This window comes from Colobus angolensis, unplaced genomic scaffold, assembly GCF_000951035.1.
Source record: "Colobus angolensis palliatus isolate OR3802 unplaced genomic scaffold, Cang.pa_1.0 Scaffold29, whole genome shotgun sequence".
NCBI classification, from domain to species: domain Eukaryota; kingdom Metazoa; phylum Chordata; class Mammalia; order Primates; family Cercopithecidae; genus Colobus; species Colobus angolensis.
In genome coordinates this window covers 1,145,946-1,171,007 of record NW_012116154.1, presented here as the reverse complement: position 1 = coordinate 1,171,007, position 25,062 = coordinate 1,145,946, and the positions used below count along the sequence as shown (strand labels likewise).

General features: G+C 36.8%; 1 protein-coding gene across 3 annotated transcripts; it reads left to right on the top strand.

Moving 5' to 3' along the window:
- Positions 1 to 1,616: 1,616 nt before the first annotated feature.
- On the top strand, positions 1,617 to 24,247 carry TMEM33 (transmembrane protein 33). Of its 3 annotated transcripts, none has more exons than XM_011949042.1 (8): positions 1,626 to 1,751; positions 1,944 to 2,004; positions 5,092 to 5,186; positions 5,683 to 5,870; positions 10,420 to 10,487; positions 11,482 to 11,615; positions 16,600 to 16,683; positions 21,695 to 24,247. In XM_011949042.1, exons 2-8 carry the CDS (start codon positions 1,960 to 1,962, stop codon positions 21,822 to 21,824), a joined length of 744 nt encoding a protein of 247 aa, XP_011804432.1. In that variant the 5' UTR covers positions 1,626 to 1,751; positions 1,944 to 1,959; the 3' UTR covers positions 21,825 to 24,247. The 3 variants fall into 3 exon arrangements, with proteins under 3 accessions (XP_011804431.1, XP_011804432.1, XP_011804434.1); XM_011949044.1 differs by having other exon boundaries at positions 1,626 to 1,799; XM_011949041.1 differs by having other exon boundaries at positions 1,617 to 2,004.
- The last annotated feature ends 815 nt before the right edge of the window (positions 24,248 to 25,062 follow it).

The following is a 25,062-nucleotide window of genomic DNA, read 5'->3' as shown; positions in this document are numbered from 1 at the left end:
TTATTGTAACATTAACATGTTAAACGTAGGCTGACTTCCTAGAACTAAATTTAAAGGAAAACCGTAACTTTCCATGCCTAAGTAGTTGCTAGTCAGTTGTGTCTAAACGACAAAAGGGAGGGGTTATAATGAGGCATGTCTGATCTCCTGTCCCATCATGGCTGGGGTCCCCAAGAGACGGATCTATCCAGTCAGTCGACAGACCCCTGACTTAGGATTTTATTTTTAGTTTATATATTAAAAAATGACTTCACAACTAATTTCCTGACCTTTAGTTTACCCCTCTGCTCATCCTCCACCCTGTTGCCAGAGAGATGTTTCTAAATCTCATGACGTCACACTTCTGATTAAAATTGTACCATGGTTCTCTGGATTTCAGGGTCAAGTTCAGATCCTTTCCTCAGTACACGCCTGCCTGCCTCTCTAGCCCAAATCTTTCACAATCCCCTGACTGGCGCCATCATTCTGGTCACACTGAACTAGTCCTCCGGCTATCCTATTACTTCTTGAACTTTCTGTTACCCTGTCTGGAGTCCTCTTCCCCTTTTGAGGCAGCAGAATATCGTACAGAGGTAGGGAACCTGATGCCGTTTCTCGCTGAGTTCCTAGAACTAAATTGAAAGGAAAATCCTTACTTTCCATGCCTAAGTAACAGAAGGACCAGACACTACTCCCTTTGCAAGCCGGGACCTGTTCTGCGCAGCAGATGGGAAATTGAAAGTACCTCTGATTGGCTGGTTTTTGTAACCAATCAGACGTTTGCACAGAAGTGCAACTTTGTAACTTCACTTCAGCCTCTGATTGGGGGCCACCACTTCATTTACATGAAGTGAACTCCAAGTGGCCAGTGGGAAACCTCTAGGGGTTATTTGGACCTGAGAAGATTCTGTACCTTGAAGCAGGGCCCTTGAACTGCTGTCCAGCGCTCCCACACTGTGGAGTGTACTTTCATTTTCAACAAATCTCTGTTTTTGTTGCTTCATTCTTTCCTTGCTTTGTGCGTTTTGTCCGTTTCTATGTTCAAAACGCCAAGAACTTGGACACCCTCCACCGGTAACACTTTCAGACAACTTTTTGTCCTTCAAGATTAAGGACCGGAATTATCTTTTCCAGGAAACCTCCCTAGACCCCTTCTGATTTAGGTACCGTCCTCTGCGCTCCCTGTGATTAAATCAGCCTCTGCACATATTACACAATCACTATGCTCTGATTTCCGTTTATTTGTCTCTCTTTTGCAATCTGTGTCATATTCCTCTTTTTATCCGCCTTGCCAAGTATGGAGCCTGTCACATAGCAGGCTTCATAAATACTTGTTTAAAGAATTAATAGACATAGAACCACAGGGCTTAGTGAGTCCCTGGAGAAAGGGATCAAAGATGTTTCTGAGGCCTCTATATCAGGAAGTGGAGAAATTTCATGGTTTGAGCATGGGCAGGGAGGATTATCTGTGAGCTGTATTTAACGCAAAAGTTGCTCCCCCTTCCTGATTTCTTAGCCCACTGGGCCAATCGGCGGGTAGGACAGGTGGAGCTCAAATTAGGAGGAAAAAAACTACACTTCCCGTCATGCCTCTGGGAACCACTCCTGTTTCCCCCCTTCGTCACCGCCTTTTCCCTACGGAAATGAAAGGAGCACTTCCGGGTTGGGCCATAACCTGGAGCCGGCGGCATAGGTTGGCTCTCTAGGGCTTCACCCTTAAGCTCCGCCTTCGCTCCCGTCTTTCTGGAAACACCGTTTTGATCTCGGGACAGGTACCTCGCGGCTGCTGCAGGTGTCCTGGATCCAGTAGGCTGCACCGGGCGAGCGAGACCCTTTCCTGGTGAAGGCTCAGAGTTCCGGCAGGGTGCATCCGGCCTGTGTGTGGCGCGAGGCAGGGAAGCCGGTACCCGCCAGCGCTGACGTTTTCTCCCCCCTTTCTTCTCTCCGCGGTTGCAGCGTTGCAGACGCTAGTGTGAGCCCATGGCAGATACGACCCCAAACGGCCCCCAAGGGGCGGGCGCTGTGGTAAGTGCGAGGGCAGGGTAGCCTGGCTTGATTTCCAAGAGTTAGGAAGAAGCAGGAAGTGTTGCGAGTCCCGAGGCGTTCCAGAAGCTCAGTGCTTTCAGGACTGGGATTAATGAGTTGGGGTGGGGAAGTTGGAACGGGGAGAGGGGAGGTCCTGAGCGAAGATATGGAGGGAACTACAAGTTTGTTTCCGAAGCGACAATAGACTGACCTGCAGCTCGTGGCCCTCACCTGTATGCCATGGAAATTGGGCCTTCTTTCCTCTTCTCACACCTCCGTCTCTTGTTTATCGTAGGCCCCAGGGTTAAAGATGCCACATGAGGTTGTGCCATGACACGCATGATCCATGACACACACCACGTGGAGCACATGGGTGCTGGCAAAAAACGTTTCTGCCTAGGATATACCATTGTATATAGAAATTATGCAAAAGGAGGAGAGCGGTGGTCTTTTTCTTCTTCACTTTGTTCTTTATTAAGAGAAATATCATTATGCTTTTGTAAATTTTTTAAGATGCTGATCTGGAGCTAACAAGTTATTTGTGCCCGGAGCATTATTGTCCTCTACTTTTTAATCCATAAATACTTAAGTATTCGTCTTTGTGACCACAATGCAGTTACCACATTTGAGAAATATTACCTAATATAAAATCCATGTGCAAATTTCCATAGTTGTCCTCTAAAGCTGCTTTCTCTTCATCCGGGATTCAGCCAAAAAGCATGCATCGATGGCCGGGCACAGTGGCTCCCTCCTGTAAGCCCAGAACTTTGGGAGTCCAAGGCAGGAGGATCGCTTGAGTTCAGGAGTTCGAGACCAGCCTTGGAAACACAGCGAGACCTCATCTCTACTAGAAATCAAAAAAATTAGGCGGAGCCTGGTGGCTTACCCCTGTAATTCCAGCACTTTGGGAGGCCGAGGCGGGCGGATCGCTTGGGCCCGAGAAGTTGAAGCTGCAGTGAGCCAAGATCGCCCCACTGCACTCCAGCTTCCGCGATAGAGCAAAACCTCCTCTCAAAACAAACATAAATTAGCCGGTCTTGGAGGTGCGCTCCTATAGTCCCAGCATAGTCCGAGCTACTCGGGAGACTGAGGCGGGGTGTGCTGCTGCGCTCCAGCCTGGGGTGACAGAGGGAGAGCCTGTCTCAAAAAGCGTGCATTCAATTTACTGTCTGTATCTTGTTTACTCCTTTTTAATCTAGGAACAGTTCTTCTGCCCTCTCCTCCCCTTTTTTATCTTTTAAGATACTGATAGTTGTGAGTCCAGACATATTTTGCAGCATATATGTATATCTCATATGTATATCTATATTATATATCAGGAAGCATTTTACATTGGTTTATCCGATCATTGCAGAATTTGATTATTTGATTAAGGTGGTGTCCACTAGTTTCTCCATTGTAAAGATTCCTTTTTTCCTTTCTAACTAAAGTGTTCTTTGGCATGATACTGTGAGACTGTGTGAATTATTGCTCCTCAACAATTTTTCACGCAAAGATCTAGTGATTTTGTTTTTTCTTTTTTTGCCTGAGCTATTTATTAGTATGATGGTTGGACAGTTTACTCTTAAAAAATGTATATCAATACACTTTCTTAAACTTTTAAAATTGTATAACAAAATATACATAAGCGTGTACAAAACGAAACGCATAGCTCAATGATTTATTGCAGAATAAACACCCTGAACAAATAGATTTTAAGGAGAATGTTCTAAAACTAACTTTCAAACTGTGGTGCACAGTTGTAATATTTGTTGAGAAACTGAGCACAGTAAGCTGGATTCATCCTTCACTTGATTACTGCTAATCATTTCAATTTACTGGAGTCACAGTATGGTAAGTCTGGATTTAATAATAAATCCAAGTTGTATTTCATATTTCTGAAATTACCTACATGTGGGTTAAAAAGACATACAATAGAACAGCCTGGAATTTTACAATGTACTTGCATTTTCCCCTCAAATTTTTCATAGTTTTTTTCAAAAGATAATGAAATTAAATTACATAGAGCAGTGTTTTTAGACTTTAGGTAGACCCCTTAGTGAGTTGAGAAGTCAGTTTAGTGAAAACACCAGCTATTTTTTAAAAATTAAATAGAAAATGTCAAAATCCATTATGTACAGTAGGGTAAATATTGTTTGTGAAACTTTTGTTTATATATCTATATATATGGATCTCGATGTTAAAATTACTTATGAAGATCCTAGACAAAACATGTAAAAGCCACTTTAGAATTTGAATATAAGATACATTTTAATGAGAAAACAAATTTTAAGATTCTGCTTTAGTGGTAATAGACATAGGTATTGGGGGGAAAGCAGCAAAGGAAAAGACAGAATGGGAAAAAGCTGGAGAAGAAAATGGTATATGGAAGTTTAATCTAGCACTACCGAAACTACGGTAAGACTTGGTGTGGGAACATGGAGGTGATAAAGAGAGTGATGTAATCGGAGAGGCAGGTGGCCATTTAATACCTGTCAGCCGTATTTTGAGCACCTACAGTATGCCAGGCTCTTGTGCATGTAGGTAGATTACAGGGCGAGTGAGTTCAGTTGTTACTACTATCATGGTTTTATATTTCTTCTTCAAAAGGTTTCTTTAATCCAAACTGGCTTTATGTGATGTTTTACTCAGCTCTGAGACCTAACTATTCAGATTTGAGAGTTTTTGCTAAGAATAGGCATATGGATCTCTTGAGAGCAATTAGTTTTTGTTTAATGTTCTTTTAAAATAGATGAAGCCAATATTACAAGTATTAAAGGAACACAGACAATTGTAGTTGAATTTCTGTTAAGATTATTTTTTCTAATTAATTAGTCTTTGCATTTTTTCAAATGTCAGCTGACGTTTTTCTGTTTATTTCTGTTTAAGTACTTCTTCTGCTTTCCACATGAAAACTATAAGGTGTTTGGACTTGTCATTAAGCGTATACATGAAACATTTAATTGCCTTAGAGTTTTCACCTAATGATCTAAAAAACAAATGGAGCAAGATTAAAATATTTTGAGTAGACATAAAAGCCACACAGTCTTGATGCTTAAAAACATAATTTGCAGGCATAGCTTACAGTATTTTTCTTTTTAAATTTAGCAATTCATGATGACCAATAAACTGGACACGGCAATGTGGCTTTCTCGCTTGTTCACAGTTTACTGCTCTGCTTTGTTTGTTCTGCCTCTTCTTGGGTATGTATTATACATATTGCTGCCTTTGATATTCAATTGTTGAGTCAGTTTATCTGGAATGCCTTTTATGTGTAAGACTTGTTAACCTGTAAAGGGTTCAGGGACAAATAAAATACAAGTTCCAGCCTTAAGGTACTAACAACCTAATAACACTGTCGGTTAGAGGAATATTTTATATCTTGTGAAACTAACACAATGAAAATCCAAGGAAAAATTGATGTGTGGGAATGAGATAAGTTCATGTTTTTTTTTATTTTTACTTATTACTTGATGGAAGATCCTGCTTTATAAAATTCAATTTTATAAATTGATTATAAAAAATTCAGTTGGACGTATATATGAAGTGATGCTATTAAAAAGGTAGAATAAGTTCATGTAATTTTTTTCTATTGACAAGTGATTTAGGTGTTGTGCAATTATGATGCAATTCACAAAGGAGGAAGAGACACTGCAGTTGTTTATGTCTCATGATAACCTCTCCTCTGGTAATTTGCAGGTTGCATGAAGCAGCAAGCTTTTACCAACGTGCTTTGCTGGCAAATGCTCTCACCAGTGCTCTGAGGCTGCATCAAAGATTACCACACTTCCAGTTAAGCAGAGCATTCCTGGCCCAGGCTTTGTTAGAGGACAGCTGTCACTACCTGTTGTATTCACTCATCTTTGTAAACTCCTACCCAGTTACAAGTATCCTTTTCTACCTTTTTAACAATGAAATTGCCAACTAAGTATATAGGAGATCTCTTCTGATTATTTCAGCAATGAAGGCATTCCATGAAGTCTGGGTTTGTTCTTGGCACTTCATTTGAATGAAGATATGTTTAGCGTAAGAATTTCTGACTTTTAGAATGTGAAATGTAAACTTTGAAGAGCTGATTTGGGAATTTTAAACTATCTTTGTTCTTGCCTCTTGTAATCTTCTCTGTTAGAATGGATATTTTCAAATTCTGCTTCCAAGTATAAGCTTATGCAGAACTTACTTTAATATTTAAAATTTTTTTTCATTTAATTCACATTTTTGGCAAAGTGTCATGTCTTGCTTTAAAAAAGAGAGGTCCTCAGCTCTTTCTGTCTTAACCCCCAGTGAACTAGACACAAATGGAATTTAACCAAGAAATAACTTACTTAAGCAGGGAATGAAATAATACAAAGAAGTTAATATTTGCTGTGTATAGAGTAGAAAATAAGGACACACATGGATAATCTGTGAAGCTAATGAGAAATAACTCGTTTGGAATTTGTGTGTTTTCACGTTTCAAAGGTGTGTTGTGGGATGATACTGGGTATTCCATAAAGGAGGGGGAAAAGTAGGGAAGAGGTTCTATAGTGAACGCCAGGTTAAACTTTTTTTTTTTTTTTTTGAGACAGGGTCTTGCTCTGTCACCCAGGCTGGAGTGCAGTGGCGCGATCTCAGCTCACTGCACCCTCCGCCTCCTGGGTTCAAGCAATTCTCTGCCTCAGCCGTCTGAGTAGCTGGGAAATACAGGCGCCTGCCACCACACCCGGCTAATTTTTTTGTATTTTTAGTAAAGATGGGGTTTCACCATCTTGGCCAGGCTGGTCTTGAACTCCTGACCTCATGATCCACCTGCCTTGGCCTCCCAAAGTGTTGGAATTACAGGTGTGAGCCATCACGCCCGGCCAGGTTAAACATTTTTAAATAGGGTTCTTTACTATAGGGACTTTGGTATTCTAACGTGTGTTGTGAAACAAAGAGTTACCAGGGTTTTTTAAACTTAACTGTTTTGGTTTTTTTTTCCTGTAGATTATCTCTGCAAATCATTTTATGCATTGAGAAGTGCTGCTCTAAGAGCTTTTGAATATTATGATACATCTATATGTTATGTAAAGCATAATAAAATATTCCTCTGAGACTGAATATTACCTATTTAGATACCTATGCTCATGAAGTATCAAACTTTTAAATAGATTTTTATAAGTCTTAAGGAAAAGAAATAAGAGGAAATAGAAATTTCCTGAGCACCTATTTTGCCAGTATAAGGACTTGAATTTAGGCCAGGCACGGTGGCTCGTGCACGGTGGCTCATGCATGGTGGCACTTTGGGAGGCCGAGGTGGGCGGATCATGAGGTCAGGAGATTGAGACCATCCTGACTAATATGGTGAAACCCCATCTCTACTGAAAATGCAAAAAATTAGCTGGGCATGGTGGCACGTGCCTATAGTTCCAGCTGCTCAGGAGGCTGAGGTAGGAGAATCGCTTGAACCCTGGAGGTGGAGATTGCAGTGAGCCAAGATCATGCCACTTGCACTCCAGCCTGAGTGACAGAGCGAGACTCCGTCTCAAAAAAAAAAAAAAAGAACTTGACATTTAATCTTTGTAGCACTCTAAAAAATATACCACTCATTGTGGTATATTTTTAATAAAGATGCTGATTTGCTGTTTATCGGTATCCACTTCCCACACATTGGCTAGTAAGTAGTAATGCCGAAAAGGTCTAACTTAAAAGCCCTACCTGATCTACAGTTAGTGGATGAGTAACACTTAGGTGTACATTAAAGATATTTCTTTCTGTATGTGGGTAAAACTGGTAACTTCATTTACATGTTCATTATGTAGAGATTCCCTTTAAATTACATGCTTCACTGAGATAATATGGGTAGTTTGAAATGTAAGGATAAAATTTTTCCTGTTTCAATGCATGGGTCTGTAATGTCCCGTCATAATTTGTATTGGTTCATTTTTAGGTAAAACTTATTAAATGATTATTATACTATGACTGTAAATGATAATCACATTTGTTTGGCATATTATTGGCTTGAGTGGCCTCTGTTGATTGAAATGCTTTGCAGTCACCAATGTTAAAATTCTAGACTTTCTGAGCTATAACAGGAAGTTATGTAGAGATTTTTGGTCATGCCTTTTAGTAGCTTAAAATTTCTGCAGAGGGAGAAATAGAAATGACAGAAAATGTGTTTTAATGTCAGGTAAACTGAATACATCAATAACCTGGGAACAGTGCCTCACACAGATCAGTAAGTTTTGTTGAGTGAATCCTGAGGTCTTGCCAAATGAGACTCATGACTAGTGAAGAAAGCCTTTCTGCCTTTTTATACAGTTGGTTATTTGGTAGCCCCTCTTTCCTGGGAATGTTGAAGATTAAGGATTTCATATTCCTTAAATTCTTAAAAAGGGAATGTAGTAAACAGTGGGAATAACATAAACTAGTAATTGGCAGGAAATGCTTATCTGATTATTAAGGTGATATGGTAATAAATAAAAGTGGGCCCAAAGTAATATTACAGACTTGTGTTCTGATTTTTGTTCTTATAAAGGAGATATTTTGTCCTTCCTCGATTAATAACAGATACTTAGGGCATTTCACCTCTTACCTTTTCTAAATACATTGTATTAATAGTTTAAAAGTGATGTTGAAGACTAAGATTATGAATCTCTTACCAAGGATTTGTGAACTATAGAATGTTAGAGATAAAAGACTCATTGGAAATTTCTAGCTTTGATCTCTGCATACTCATTTGCCAGAGTGTGAAACTTGGCCTAGGAAAATTAGGTTAGTGACAGAGTCGGGAGTGGAACCCAGGTATCTCAACTCCCAATTCAGGGCTATATTTCACTACCTGACACTGCCCCTTTTATTGAATTCAGTCTGGATATGTGTCAAAGTTTGAATTGAATTCTTTAAGGATCAACAGAGTTTTATAGTGACTTTAGGAGATAGTTGTAGCTTCCATCAGTTTTAAAGTAGTCTATGATTAATTAAAAATTTTAAAACTTTTTATATACATATATGATCCCTACTTAGGAAATGGACATTTTTCTTAATTCTTGTTAGAGGTGGGAACGAGTTGGTCAGGATATTAATTTGGAAAACTATATTAGAGAGTTACGGTTCTTCTAATACTTGGATATAGGTTGGTGTCTTGCTTGTCAGTTGGAAACTGGGTCCCTTGGATTCCTAAATGAGTTATGGTTATAATGAATTTGATACTCAGATTATGTTATAGCAGTCACCATTTCCTGTCATGTCAGGCCTTCAGTTAGTATAGAAAAATACAATAGTTCATTTCTTAGGAACTGCTAATATTTTTAGGACAAGTATTTTTGCCATTTGTGATTGACTAACAGTCTACATCATTTTGTGGAACTACTTGACAATTTTTTTTTTAAATCAACCTGGTAGAAATTGGGGTGGAGAATGGGGTCTTTTGAACAATTTCCATTTTCCAAAAAGCTGAATGAAAAGTGTGTTCATGGCATAAAGCCAAACAGTTGGATTCAAAAGGATTCTTATTATGTCTGTAATTAAGCTGTTAAGAGTTTCAATTGACTGTATACAAAGTAAAATATATACTGCCATTTTAATTTTTACAAATTGAGAGCATAACTGGAACAACTTGTTAGGTATAGTATCTCAAAATTTTAGAGTCTTTGTAGGAAAGAAGTAATAAAAGATCTTTAGTCTTCAGGACTAAACATTTGTGAATTACTCTTTAAACCATTACCTTAGACTCTTTCCTCAGCATTTGAGATTGTGAAAGCACTATAAAACTACTGTGTTTGAAGGGTAAGTTAGAGTGACCAAGAAAGCCGTTGTAGGGTTAAAAGCTATACTTACAACCCTTTGGGGTGACCTGGATTTCAATTTAATTTAGCAAGTGTTTAAATTGTTACCCAGTAGAAATGAATGAAAAAACTTTTTCACTATTAATTTTTGTCATAAAAAGAACTGTGAATTGGCAGGGCGCGGTGGCTCACACCTATAATTCCAGCACTTTGGGAGGCCGAGGCGGGCAGATCACCTGAGGTAAGGAGTTCGAGACCAGCCTGGCCTACATGGTGAAACCCTGTCTCTACTAAAAATACAAAAATTAGCTGGGCGTGGTGGCAGGCGTCTGTAATCCCAGCTACTCGGGAGGCTGAGGCAGGAGAATCGCTTGAACTCAGGAGGAGGAGGTTGCAGTGAGCCAAGGTTGCACCACTGCACTCCAGCCTGGGGGAGAAGAGTGAGACTTCATCTTAAAAAACAAGCAACAAACAAACAAACAAAAAACTGAATTTTAGAAAATGAAATAGTTTACTTTCTTCTTTATAGTTAACAAAGTTTGATTTGGCTTAAAGTGTATCAGTAAAACAAACCATTCCAGTGAACTCATTTTAGCAGATGTTTCAGATCTGTATATTTGGACATAATATGTAGTCTGTTTTGCAGAATACTTGATGACTTTTAAATGTTTTCCTTAATTGTTTTCTTTAGTGAGTATCTTCCCAGTCTTGTTATTCTCTTTGCTTCATGCTGCCACATATACGAAAAAGGTCCTTGATGTAAGTAAAATTGCTGCTTGTCTGACTTCTGAATTATAGATCATTGATATGAATTCACATTCTAAGACATTCTGGTATTTGTCACAAAAAGTCCCTCCATTCCTTACAAACTTGTTATGAATTATTTGGTGATTTGAAAGTCTTAAGTTTAGAAGTGTTTATTGAAGTTTCACAAACTAGAACATTTTATAGATAAAGGATTGCACTTAATATCACCCCCCGGTCTGCAGGGGACTTTTTCAAGTTTGAAATAGATCTATTTTTTTGAAACCTGTGTCTCTAAAGTTTGTTGAGTTGTCAGATCTCTTGTTCTGTCAGTGTTTAATTCTGGCATACCAGATAAGTTGAGTGTACTGGATGAATCTCTTTTAAATCTTTTACATTAATTTTCAGAACTGCTGCTTTCCTGAAATTCTTTCTTATTGCTAGGTTGGAGCATTAAACCTAACTTGGCATCAGGCCATTGACAGAATATACTGAAATTTGAATTAAAATAGCCATGCAAATTTACCAATCACATTTACAGCATATATACTGAAATTTGAATTAAAATATCCAGATTTATGCTTTGTATTGGCCTTTTTCTTTATCCCTATAATTCTTTGGTCACAGCAGTAATTACTTTGCTCTATAATTCTAACATGAGCTAAGGAAGGAGTCACAGATACTTTAACTGTATTACTGGACAGTCAGATTTTGTCATGGTTAGAGAGAAATAACCACTATTTTTTGTTAAATAATCATTTTTGAGAAAAAGCAGCTAAGAATGAAAAGTACTTTTACTAAAGTTGTTTTTTATATTAAGTCTAAATATATAAAAAAGCAGGAAAAATACTATATTTGTCCTTAAATGGTTTGTGAACTTTGTACCATCATTTCCAAAGTAGTATATTTGATTGTATTGCCTGTTGGATAGGCTATTTACTTACAGAAAGAAAGTGTTGTTATCAGAAATGCTTCACTTATTTCTAATGTTGGTTTTCTTTTGTTTTAGGCAAGGGGCTCAAATAGTTTACCTCTGTTGAGATCTGTCTTGGACAAATTAAGTGCTAATCAACAAAATATTCTGAAATTCATTGCTTGCAATGAAATATTCCTGATGCCTGCAACAGTTTTTATGCTTTTTAGGTAAGGAAAAATTGTATTTGTTTTGGGAGGCTGATGAATAAACATAATAAAGGTAGAAACTCAAGTTTTATTCTGTTTAAATCTGTTAAAGGTAGGTATTGACATGTAGAGCTAGATGAATCTTAGCAGTCGCCTAATCTAACCTTTGTCGTTTATAGTAAAGAACTTGAAATATAGTAGACCTAGGAATTTGTCTTATTTCTTGTGATTTATCATTTAACATTTTAAAAATTACTTTCATAGTTACCACCTTTGAAAGAATCTCGTGAAGTCTAATCTAGTCCATTCTGTCACTATTGAGATGATGTTTCTTACACTAGAGAAAAACTTTTAAAATTATGTTCTTATATTAATAGTGACTACTATCACCTTATTTTGTTTGTATCTTAATTATAGAATACGTGAATAAAGAAAGCCATCCTTTTAAAAGTGTGAACATTAAGATAGTATTGACCTCTGCATTGAAATTCTTGCGTTACATTTTACAACAATACACCTTGCTACCCAGATGATTGCTTTATCAATTTTTAGTTTTATAAGTAATGAGACATTACAGATAAAAATTAGAACATTTGACTATATGAATCCTAGTTGCAATTTTGTCCTCTTCCCAGAAGTGTAAGGAGTTTAATATGTGTCTTACGTATGTAGTCCTTTAAAAATACTTATATAAATTTGTAACATATATATTGTGGATGTGGAGTTTTGTTTGTTAATTTGTTTAGTTCTTATTTTACGTCAAAGATGTTTTTCTGGCTGGGCATGGTGGCTCACACCTGTAATCCCAGCACTTTGGGAGGCCAAAGTGGGCGGATCACTTGAGATCAGGAATTCAAGACCAGCCTGACCAACATAGTGAAACCCTGTCTGTATTAAACATACAAAAATTAGCTGGGCATGGTGGTGCATGCCTGTAATCCCAGCTACTCGGGAGGCTGAGGCAGGAGGATTGTTTGAATCCAGGAGGTGGAGGTTGCAGTGAGCCGATGATAGGACACTGCACTGCAGCCTGGGCAACAGAGTGAGACTCTGTCTCACCAAAAAAAGAAAGGTGTTATTCTGTACCTTTTTCCCCCTTGTATGTTTTCATAACCTATTTGATTTGGCATATCCAGTTCTGTTTTTTTTTTTTTTTTTTTAAAGCCATGTAGGATTCCAGCTTATCTCCTGATCATGGAAATTTGTTTCCAAATTTTTAGTTTTTCAAATATTGACACAGTAAATATTTTTTACCTGCTTATACTTAATGCCAGTGTTTTCTTTAACATAGATACCAGAAAAGATTTTGCTAAGTACAAGCTAGGTGCCTTTTGTGTTTAATGGACCATGCGAAATTATTCTTTAAAATGTCTGTGTTACCTGTTTTTCATAATCTTGTTAGTTTGTAACAAACTGTCATTATTGATTATATAGTTATATTTTATAATTTTAAATGTACCTTGCTTGATTAACTAGTAAAGTTTTCATGTACTTGACAATTACTTCTTTCCATAGCAGTCTCTTCAAACTAAGGACAGAGTTTTATAGATTTCCTTATAAACATATATCTGTTTCATTCTTTTAAGTGGTGCTTTCTTCTGAGAACTCCAGGACTGGCAGGTGTTGCTTAAGTTGTGTGGTCCCAACTAGATTTGATGCAGTTGTATTTGTAAATTAACTCTAAAACCTTGACCCTAAAATTTAATAAAAGCCTTCTCTTCTCCTAGAAGCTGAAAGCATATAAAAGAAAAGGGTAATGTAATCTGGAACAACAGAAAAAGGGACAAGATCAACATTCTAATATTTTTCCTATCTTTTTTTTTTTTTTGAGACGGAGTCTGGCTCTGTCGCCCAGGCTGGAGTGCAGTGGCCGGATCTCAGCTCACTGCAAGCTCCATCTCCCGGGTTTACGCCATTCTCCTGCCTCAGCCTCCGGAGTAGCTGGGACTACAGACGCCCGCCACCTCGCCCGGCTAGTTTTTTGTATTTTTAGTAGAGACGGGGTTTCACCATGTTAGCCTGGATGGTCTCGATCTGCTGACCTCGTGATCCGTCTCGGCCTCCCAAAGTGCTGGGATTACAGGCTTGAGCCACCGCGCCCAGCCCCTATCGTTTATAGGTTTTTCTTTTCACCTCTTTCTTTTGTGATCCTGATCTACACTTAGAAACTTTAATTATTAATTAGTAAAAGGAACTTTTTGCCCTTACTTTTTTTATTCATTTTTCTGGGGTTTTTATGTCATTCATTTTTCTGGGGTTTTTATGTCACTTAATCCTGCTTTTGGGTCAGACCAGGTTCTGTGATTTGTTTCATGTAACTAGATGGAAGTTAAAATGGTAGATACCAGGCTGAGCACGGTGGCTCACGCCTGTAATCCCAGCACTTTGGGAGGCTGAGGTGGGTGGGTCACGAGGTCAGGAGATCGAGACCATCCTGGCCAATATGGTGAAACCCCGTCTCTACTAAAAATACAAAAATTAGCTGGGCATGGTGGCGCGCGCCTGTAGTCCCAGCTACTCGGGAGGCTGAGGCACGAGAATTGCTTGAACCCTGGAGGTGGAGGTTGCAGTGAGCCGAGACCATGCTACTGCACTCCAGCCTGGTGACAGACTGAGACTCTCTCACAAAAAAAAAAAAAAAAAAGGGTAGATACCGAGACTAGTTTTTTTATATGGGTATAATTGATATCTATATTCTGAAACCTCCAGATTCTGTTTAGTAAGCAAAATAATATCTTATGCTTCTGTTAAATCAGATTAAGATAATTTTAATGAAATTCTGGGATGCCATGCAAACTTAGACAAAGACTTCACTTTGGAACGATAGTGAATTTTTTGTTAGGAGCACCAGGTTTTGACTGCGTTGGTACGTTGAGTTGTGCTCCTTAAATGTTTAATTTAAACGTTTATTTGTACAAACTTACCATCTTAATTTTTAAGATTACTGTAAAGAAGATGAGAATTTACCAGAAATGTTTAAATAGAGAAATCATTTTGTTTGTTTGAAAAATTAAAATCAGCTTATACTTCCTATTAGGAGAAGCTGTTAATGCCTTAAGTAGGTAGCTTGAATATAACCTAAATAATAAAATTAAGAACAATCTTACATTACTGCTATTCCTAATATGCTACCCTTCATGGTAGACACACAGTCTAATATTAGGAGGCTTTATCAAGTTGTATTTGCACCAGTAATGCTTCAAGCTCTGTATTTAAAAATTGATGCATAGTCTATGAGTTTATCTTACACATGCATTGTGCACGCGTGCAAAGACAGATAAAAAGGTCATTGTAGGCTGGGCGTGGTGGCTCACGCCTGTAATCCCAGCACTTTGGGAGGATGAGGTGGGTGGATCACGAGGTCAGGAGATCGAGACCATCCTGGCTAATACGGTGAAACCCCATCTCTACTAAAATACAAAAAATTAGCTGGGCGTGCTGGCAGGTGCCTGTAGTCCCAGCTACTCGGGAGGCTGAGGCAGAAGAATGATGTGAACCCGGGAGTTGGAGCTTGCAGTGAGTGGAGATGCTGCCACGCCACTCCAGCCTGGGAGACAGTGAGACTCCGTCTCAAAAAAAAAAAAAAATATATATATATATATATATATGTATATATCATTGTAGCTTTATTTATGATTGACTGGAGCCACCCAAATATTCATTAGTAGGGAGTTTGTTACATAATAGTCCAAGCATTAGATGGCATATTTGAAGCTGTAAAAAAGATTGTGGTAATTTATGTATTGTGATATGGGATAATCACCAAGATATAATAAGTTAAATGTAGTTGTGTAGGGTGTTCTCCATTTATATTTGTAGGGCATATGTGTGTAAGGACATAGATATGTTTCTGTCTCAGTTTTTTGGGAATGATAAACCATCTCTGTCCTAGAGTTATTAAACAGATTTAGTGAATTATAAAATGAGCACTATCTTAGTGTTAGTCATTATATACACTTGTATATATACATTTCTGAAAGGACCTATTTGAGACTGTGGTATAAGTTTGAGGAAAGGGCTAATTTGTATGATGGGAAACTTGTTTTTTAAGTGAATATTTTCTATTTCTGTTTTCTGTGTTGTGTCTCTTACATTTACACTTTAAAAAGATAAAAATTTGTCAAATTATTGGGGAAAATGGATGTTGCATTTGTTTAGTGGTAAGTTTGTAATCGTGTAAATTATTTTTGTTATGAAAGTAATACAATTTAGAAGAAAAGGCTAAAAAATTAACCTAATAAAACACATTTGGCATCTTGATATATTTCTTCCAATTTAAAAAAAATAGTTGTAATAATATGTGTAGTTTTATATTCTGCTTTTTTCAAAGTTGCTATGTAATTTTCATAACCAAGATTCTAGGTAGTTGCATGTTAAATCAATTAAATAACCGTAATGTAAGTTGTTTAATTCTGCTTCACATTAGGTTGTTGCCACATTTTGTTTGTAGTTATTTCAGTGAATATCTTAATTCAGATAGGTTTTCTTAGGGAAGAATTCCAGACTTGGTATTTCATGAACATATATATAATTCTTGGAGTATTGTAATTGTGTTTTTTAACCAAGAACAATAATTAGTATAGGCTATGTAGGTTTACTAATGAGCCAGTGTAATTTTTGTGGTTGGCGGGGGAGTGTTTGTTTTTTTTAATATATATAAAATAAGTCACTTTTCATTTGCATATTTTATGAAGATTTACAACTTGATTTCATCAATTAGTAATTAGTAATTATGTAACGTTTTCTGATTTATTTAGTATTTTAAAAAATTTCAAAAGTAGTACATACAAGAATACATCTATAAAAATTTAACATTTTACTCTTTACCAATCATATACATTCTTTTATATCCAAGGATAACTTGGATTTAGACATGATAGATTTCACTATGACCATTTGATGAATGAAGATACACATATTCTCCAGTTGAATTGCCTTTAAGTTTTGAGAGCATACACATGAGTTAATAATGTATATTTATCACCCTTGTATTTTTTTATTTCAGTGGTCAAGGAAGTTTGCTCCAACCTTTTATATACTATAGATTTCTTACTCTTCGATATTCGTCTCGAAGAAATCCATATTGTCGGTAAGCTGATGATTATTTTATGCATGATTTGTTAAGAGTATTATGAATATATAGTATTTGTAATTCTTAAGAGTTACTTAGTTAATGTGTTAGAATTTAGAAGCAAGCAGTGTTTTGATAATTTTAAGTTGTAGGCCTTAGAATGTACTGGGGTTGGTGAGGAAGTGGTTGTATTTCTTTTTGGAAACTGAGACTGCAGTTATCTATGCCACCTCTACAGCACTGCTAAAACTTAGCAAATTTTAAAATGTGTGAGACATAGGTTCCATTCTCAACTTTCCTAGTTGAAGAAACAAAACACATGTCAATTACATAAACAATGATTAGGATACAGTATTCACTATCCAATAGGTAATGAATGCCATACGTTTGCTTTATTATATCAGTACTGCAGTCCACAGAAGGGAGATATCATTGGGCCAGAAGATAGATGAGCCCAGGAAGGTTTCACAAAATGGAGATTGTTGGAGGAATAAAACTTTTGAATAGTGAAAATAGGGAAAACCATTTTAGGTGGGGAAATAGTAGGAGCAAGAGAGACGAGAAGCACAGGCCATATTTGAGGAACTTTATATAGAGCTGTTTTGACTCTAATGGAGATTCCGAGTGGTGAATTGCTGGAGCTAAGATTAGAAAGGTATATTGGAGCCATATTATAAAACTTCTTGAGTTTTAGAGTAAGAAGTTTGGAATTTATCTTTTAGGTGAATGGGAATGATGGTTTTGACATGGTCAGATATTCTTCTGATAGCCTTGTGCCAGAAGAGTTTGAAGCAGAAAAATGGGGAAGCAGAGAAATTTTAGGGAATTACTGTAGTTTTCAGGAATGGAGGCTTAAATTAATATACACTAAATTATACATTCTGATCTCAAGCATTGGAGTAAAACTAAAATGAATAGATGTTTTTAATAGCTTTAAAAATGATACTCAGATACTAATATTAACATAGTCTATTTTCAAGTTTAAAATAATGGAGTATAATTCAGCCAGAAATCCAGTGAGTGCATTACAGCAATCTGTACATATTTTCATAAGTACAGTAAAAAGAACTTGAATTTGAATGCTGACCCATCATTAACTAGTTGTGTGACTAGACAAGTTATTCAAATTTGGATTTCTTCATTAGTAGAGGAAATAACTCCTTCTGGGGGTGAAGTGAAGTAATATTTTAAAAGTACTTAGACTGTTACATTCTTACTAGTTTATTTTCGTTATTCTATGATCTGATTTTCCGTTCAGAGTGTTTTTGTGCTCTATTAGACAATGTCTTTTTTATAATACTTTCTAAAATAGAACTTACTTTAGACATTCGTTCTTAATGAGTCTCTGGTAGCAAATTAACATTCATTTTTACTTGATTTCATGAGTTTTAGCCTTTTTTCTTTCTGGTCCCTATATTCATTTCAGACATTATGTTATAGTTTTTTGCCCTGACATCTGTTATTTTAATCAGCACATTTGTTTTTCTGTGCTTCTTTGTGCCTCCTTCTCCATTCCCATTTTCTCCACATACCCTTAAATCATGTTAGTACATGTAGAATTTAGTTTTCAGAGGACTGAAAAGGAAGGAATAGCGGTGAATCAAGATAACACAAATATGTGCTAGTAAACATCTTCAAAGCCCTCTTACAAGGACCCATTTTAATCAAAACCATTGGAAAGTTAATGGAAAATATTTCAACTTGTAAATATTGATAAACAGGCTATAAAACTATATTTTCAATTCTACAGTTTTTTAAATTAAAGGTTTTGAGACCATCTGTATTCACAGTTTGTACCATTTTCACTATGATATTTATTCTCAAGTTGGTGGTTTCAGTTCTTTTTGGATATCTAGTACAGATTGTCTATAGCTGTGCTGTCCAATACAGCACAGCAACCACATTTAACCATTTAAATAAAATTCATAAAACTTAAAACTCAGTTCCCTTGAGCACAGTTCACGTGGGTACTCAAAAGCCATATGTTGCTGGAGGAAACTGTGGGTCAGCACAGATATGCAAAAGTTTTATCATTGCTCAAAGTTCTGTTGTCAGTGCTGTTAAGGAACTCTGTAACTTGGTCTGTCAGCACAGATAAGCAACAATTTTATCATTGCTCAGAGTTCTGTTGTCCACGCTGTTAAGGAACTTTCTGACTTGGTCTGTGCCAGTGATGCAGCCAGTAATAAAAGAACTAGCTATGTGACTTTAGTGAAAGCGATTGACTTCATTAGTCCTCATATCTTCTAGCTTTATTCATTTGACTGATTGGTTAAAACAGGGATTGTATGTTGATGAACTTATGTGGAATTAAAATATCTTCTTTCAGAGGTACTCACTGCTGAGTAAATTAGACAGCTATGTAAGTCAGTGTGATGATGAAGGTGCTCTGAAAGTGTAGAGAACAGACAGAGACAAATGAGAATTCACTGAGGAGGTGGGGACATAAGCCAAATCTTTAAAGAATGAATCTGAGTTCTGACACATGGGTGCCTGAAAAGTGCTTAGCATACTTGAGCTCAGGAAGTATATAGAGGATTGATAAATATCTCTGTCCAGAAAGGTAGATGGTAGAAAGGACTACATCATGAAAGGGTTTGGATTTTATTTTGAGATAAGGAGAGCCTTTGAAGATTGTAACATGGAGAGATTGGGAACCCCCATGATGAAATCTGATTTAGAAATATTCCAGAAAATGGATTGCAAGCTCACCAAGAGAAGAAAAATACCAATTTGGAGACTGTTAGAGTAGTCTAGAGCCTGAACTAATCCAGTGGTAAAAGGAAAAGGGGACAAATATGAAAGGTATTAGGAGGTAGGATATTAGGGCTTGAGAGAAAAGAGTAAGTTAAAGACCCGCGGGTTTCTGGCCTGGAAGCCTAAGAGAGTTGTAATGGTGCGCTCACGAAGACAGGAGATACAGGAAGGTCAGGTTTTGGAAAATTATGCATTACTCCAAATATTATTATTTCTGTCTTTCTGTGCAAGCATATTGAATACTTGTTTAGAAAAGTAATTTGTTGCTTTTTTTCTAACCATAAAAGTAAAACAGGACACAGAAGGGTAGAATAGGAGCTGCATCTTTATACAGTATGAATCAGCACATAAGGTGAAAATTGTGAATGATTAAAATTACCTTTGATGATCCTTCCTATCACTTATAAATGTCAGTACAGTATACATGATTTTGTGTATACTAGCTTGTATAGTATATGTGATGTGTACAGTATGTAATAATACTTTGTAGGCAGTGAGCACAGTTAAGGCATAGGCAAAGCCCACATGGTTTTGGGCACAAGCATGTAACATAAGTCCATGATAGGAGCAGGGCAGGGAGTGGCAGGAGATGGGACAGAAAATTAGATGGAGACTAGATTGTGGAGGGTATTGGGTGTTACGTTGAGGACTTGGGCTTTAGTCTGAAGGCATAAAAGAGTCATAGTTCAGTGTAATGTCCAACTGGGAAGTTACATTTACTGAACATCTTCCGTGTCATATTTAAACTTCACCACAACTCAGAATTATTTTACAGAAGAGGAAATCTCTGAGGGGAAATATGTACATTTAGGGAAATAGTAGGTGAATAAGTATATAACAGTGCCCATGTTGTATATTTTTTCTTGTTCTCTTTTAAAAAACTAGTTGAAATTGCATAAGTTAAATGTGAAAATGTGACTCTAAAGACAAAATATGGCCGGGCGCGGTGGCTCAAGCCTGTAATCCCAGCACTTTGGGAGGCCGAGACGGGTGGATCACGAGGTCAGGAGATCGAGACCATCCTGGGTTACACGGTGAAACCCCGTCTCTACTAAAAAATACAAAAACCAGCCGGGCGAGATGGTGGGCGCCTGTAGTCCCAGCTACTCGGGAGGCTGAGGCAGGAGAATGGCGTGAACCCGGGAGGCGGAGCTTGCAGTGAGCCGAGATCGCGCCACTGCACTCCAGCCTGGGCGACACAGCTAGACTCCATCTCCAAAAAAAAAAAAAAAAAAAGACAAAATATATAATTTTTAAAATATAATCTGAGGTTTTAGAGATAGCCATTTATTAAATGCCTTTGTTAAATGAGTGTTTCCACCCATAAAAGATGTAGATGTTGAGTTTGAGAATTTCATTGTATTTTTTGTTTTCTCTACAATGAATTCTAGTTATTCTTTTACTTCAAATTTTAATGGCTATGATATATTCCTTCATCAGCATTTGTTTCATTAGAGGCATACTTCAGAAATATCTTGGGAGTGGTTCCAGAACACCACAATAAAGTGAATATCACAATAAAGCTGTCAGATGAATTTTTTGGTTTTCCAGTGCATACAAAAGTTATGTTTGCACTCTACTGTAGTCTGTTAAGTGTGCAATAGCATTACTATCAGCAATAAGGCTGTTTTGCTTTCTTATCATTCATCCGTTCACAGAAATAGCACTTTTGATATCCTTCAGGAACTTTGCCTTTGCATTCACAGCTTGGCTATTTGGCACAAGACGTCTAGCTTTTGGCCTGTCTTGGCTTTAGCCATGCTTTTTTCACTAAGCTTAATCATTTCTAGTTTTCATCCAAAGTGACAGACATGGGAGCCCTCCTTTCACCTGAGCACTTGCACACCATTGTAGGGTTATTAATTGGCTTAATTTCAATATTGTGTCTCAGGGAATAGGTGGGTCTGAGGAGAGGGAAAGAGACCAACCAGGAATGGCCTTGATTAAGTGCTTTGTCTTATATTTGTGCAGTTTGTGGTGCCCCAAAACAGTTATAATAGTAACACCAAAAAGCATGATCACAGATCACCATAGTAGATACAGTAATAATGAAAACATTTGAAATAGTGGGAGAATTGGCAAAGTGTGACGCAGAGACATGAAGTGAGCACATGCTGTTGGAAGGTGGCGCTGATAGTCTTGCTGTATGCGGTGTTGCAACAAACCTTCAATTTGTAAAAAATGAAATATCTGTGGAGTGCAATAAAATGAGGTAAGCCTGTGTATTGCTTTTTCCTTGTGTTTCTCAAAGAAAAACTATTTTATCTTGCAGGACCTTATTTAATGAACTGAGGATTGTTGTTGAACACATAATAATGAAACCTGCTTGCCCACTGTTTGTGAGAAGACTTTGTCTCCAGAGCATTGCCTTTATAAGCAGATTGGCACCAACAGTTCCGTAGTTTAACATCTAGTTAAGCTACAAATATAGTATAAGCATTATTAGCAGCTGGTACTTCTGCTAGGGGTTGTAAATTCCAGGTGTTACACTGACCTCAATCCAATTTACATAATTTACATAAATGCATCTCAGTGGAAAAATCATTTTCTTGGCATGTTAAATCAAGCTTAAAAAGTTTTGAGAAAATTTTACTGCGCTGTGTTGCTAATGATTAAAAAGTCTGTATCTAGTGATACATGTACCAATTTTTTAAAAAAGATGCTGTTGTGCCTATATCATGAAGTACATTTATTTCTGTTGTAAAAATAGCTCTAAAATTTGTTTCAACCGAATTGGTAACCTGAGTTTATATCTGACATGAGTTTATTATGGTGATAAACATATGTGAATTCGGTACATTTTGAGACAGTATTCTACCATTCAGTAATTTTGGTTAATGATTTTAACACTTCTCAGTGTATTTAATTTCAAATTGTTTTTTAATTGGTTTTATGCTGCTTTGTTAGGACAGATGTGTTTTAAATGTACCATTATAAGAAGAATTCTGTGTATCTTAAACTACGACCTTCTAAAATTTTATTTCCATAAGTACTTCTGTGGCCTTGAGTATTTTTTAAAAGGCTCAACTGTAAGCCTCTTAGCCAACTGGATAAATATTTGGGGTCACCTTGCCATTGAAAGCAGAAAGCAGTAGTGACACAGCTTTCCCTTCAGAGAACCATTGAGAAACAGTTCTCAAATAGGAAATCCTTCTTTTACTAATGTGGACATATAGATTATTCGTATTATAGTTTGTAGAACTACCTAGTTCAGAATCTTGACTGCCAGTTTTCTTGGTTTCTTAGGCTTGAATTTTCATTGACAATTGAAACAGTTTAGATGCCTTTTGAAAGGAATGTAACGAAGATTTAGCATCTGACTATATGTGTGTCTCTTCTGAAATAATAATGGAGAGTATACTGTAGATTACATGTTTACCCGTCAAATCTGACTTAAAAGGTTAAATGGAAGGTTTTATAGGTAAGGTAATTGATTGGGAATGGAGTAGGGGGAGGAGTTGTGGGGGAATAGTGTGCATTTCAGTCTCTTAATGCATAGATAAATTTAGGGGAATTGGATGTATTATGCAACTTTGATTTGGGTTGTAAAACGTGTTAAATCCCATCAACTCTTTTATAAAATTCATGCTGATCTTCGTTACCGTTGCATGATTGGAAATGTTTAAAACATTGTACAGTTTTAGTACAGAGTAGTGTAATGGTTTTTGTGACCAGTTTTTGTCTGCATGTAATCTGGATTTCTCAAATACATTCATTAGTAATTTATCAGTAACATTAGTTTTATTTTTGTTCATCTTCCTAATCTATAAAAAGGGGGTATTCTTAGGATAAATACATGAAAAATTATACTTGATAGCTTAACTGTAATCAGCTATTTTTGTATTTTTGTAATATTTGTCCACAAAGTTGGAGAAGCAGCCTCATAATATACAGTTGATTTTGTGTGTATGTGGCGAGTCTTATTGTCACTCTATAAGTAATCTAATGGTTTTAGAAACTAAATTTTCTAGAGCAATAAAATGACTATAATGTTAAGTAAACATAACATTGATTTCAATTATGTTTTTAAACATGAAGTCTTGAATTATGTCAAGAAATTTTGGCAGCTGAAGGCTTTTCCTAAAATTTAAAAAAATCTTTTAGATTTATAGAAGAGTCGGAAATGTACAAGAGAGGTTTTTTGTTTTGTTTTTGTTTCTTGAGACGGAGTCTCTCTCTGTCACCAAGGCTGGAGTACAGTGGCGTGATCCTGGCTCACTGCAGCCACTGCCTCGCGGGTTCAAGTGCTTCTCCTGCCTCAGCCTCCCGAGTAGCTGGGACTACAGGTGCACACCACCATGCCTGTAGTCCCAGCTGTATTGTAAAAATACAAAATTTTTGTATTTTTAGTAGAGATGGGGTTTCACCATGTTGGCCAGGATGGTCTCGATCTCCTGACCTCGTGATCTGCCTGCCTTGGCCTCCCAAAGTGCTGGGATTACAAGTGTGAGCCACCGCGCCTGGCCAAGAAGAGTTCTTTTGCATACCCTTGTAATCAGCTCCTCTCATGTTAACATTTTACATAACTGTAGAACGTTTGTCTAAAGTAAGATATTAGCCCCAGAACAATACTACTAACTGAAGTATAAAACTTATTTGAATTTCAACAGTTTTTTTTCATTTCTTATTTTCCTTTTCTGTGCTCTGTTTATACCATGATCCATGATTTTTTTTTTAAATCATGATTATCTTTTAAAGATCTGTGTGTCTGTTTTGAGTTTTTCCTTTTTATTTTGAAAAGTACTGTTGGTCAAGATAATTGGTCAGTAATCCATGTTGGTTTTAACAAAAAGAATTTTGACATTAAAACTACTACAATATAAAACAACACTGTGCTTTAAATTGAGGTTTTGTGTCATTATAGCAGAATTACAATATTTCTGATACACTCATGTTTGACAAGTTGAAACAGATTTGTTTCTTAAAGGAAGGTTTAATATACAAAAAAGGTATTCTTAAACTCACAATAAAGTAAATTTTACAATTTGAGCATTATTAGATGTTTAGTTTGCATGAACTCATAGTTAGAAATTCTGCAATAGAAATATCTACAACCAGCTGATTTGGAATTTGAAATTACAGTGTTACATGTATACCTATCAAATTAAAATTAAGGAAATAAAATAGCAATATATAGAATGAATGTAGTAAGAGAAATTAACTCTTTACTGCATCGTTCAACTTTTGTTAATTACAGGTTTAAAAGAAGTTCATTTAACATCCAGAGTGTCTAATTCTTCAGGAAGTGGTGTAGTACCATTGTTCTTCCAGCACTTAAATATTAAACCTTTTTGGATAGATGGAAGCCTTATACAAAATCTACTTTATTTTAGCAAGGATTCTCTGTCCTTTTGTATAGTTGGTACCTTATTAATTTAAACTCTAATATCAGTCTAAAGAGAAATTTATTAAGTGCAATTTGTATTTAGTTTTCTTTTTTGGGAATAAAATTCAGAGGTAGATCCTCCTAGAAGAAAGAAAGCAAGCGAATTTTTAAAGAAAGTTAGACTTTGGCCGGGCGCAGTGGCTCACGCCTGTAATCCCAGCACTTTGGGAGGCCGAGGTGGGCGGATCACGAGGTCAGGAGATCGAGACCATCCTGGCTAACACGGTGAAACCCTGTCTCTACTAAAAATACAA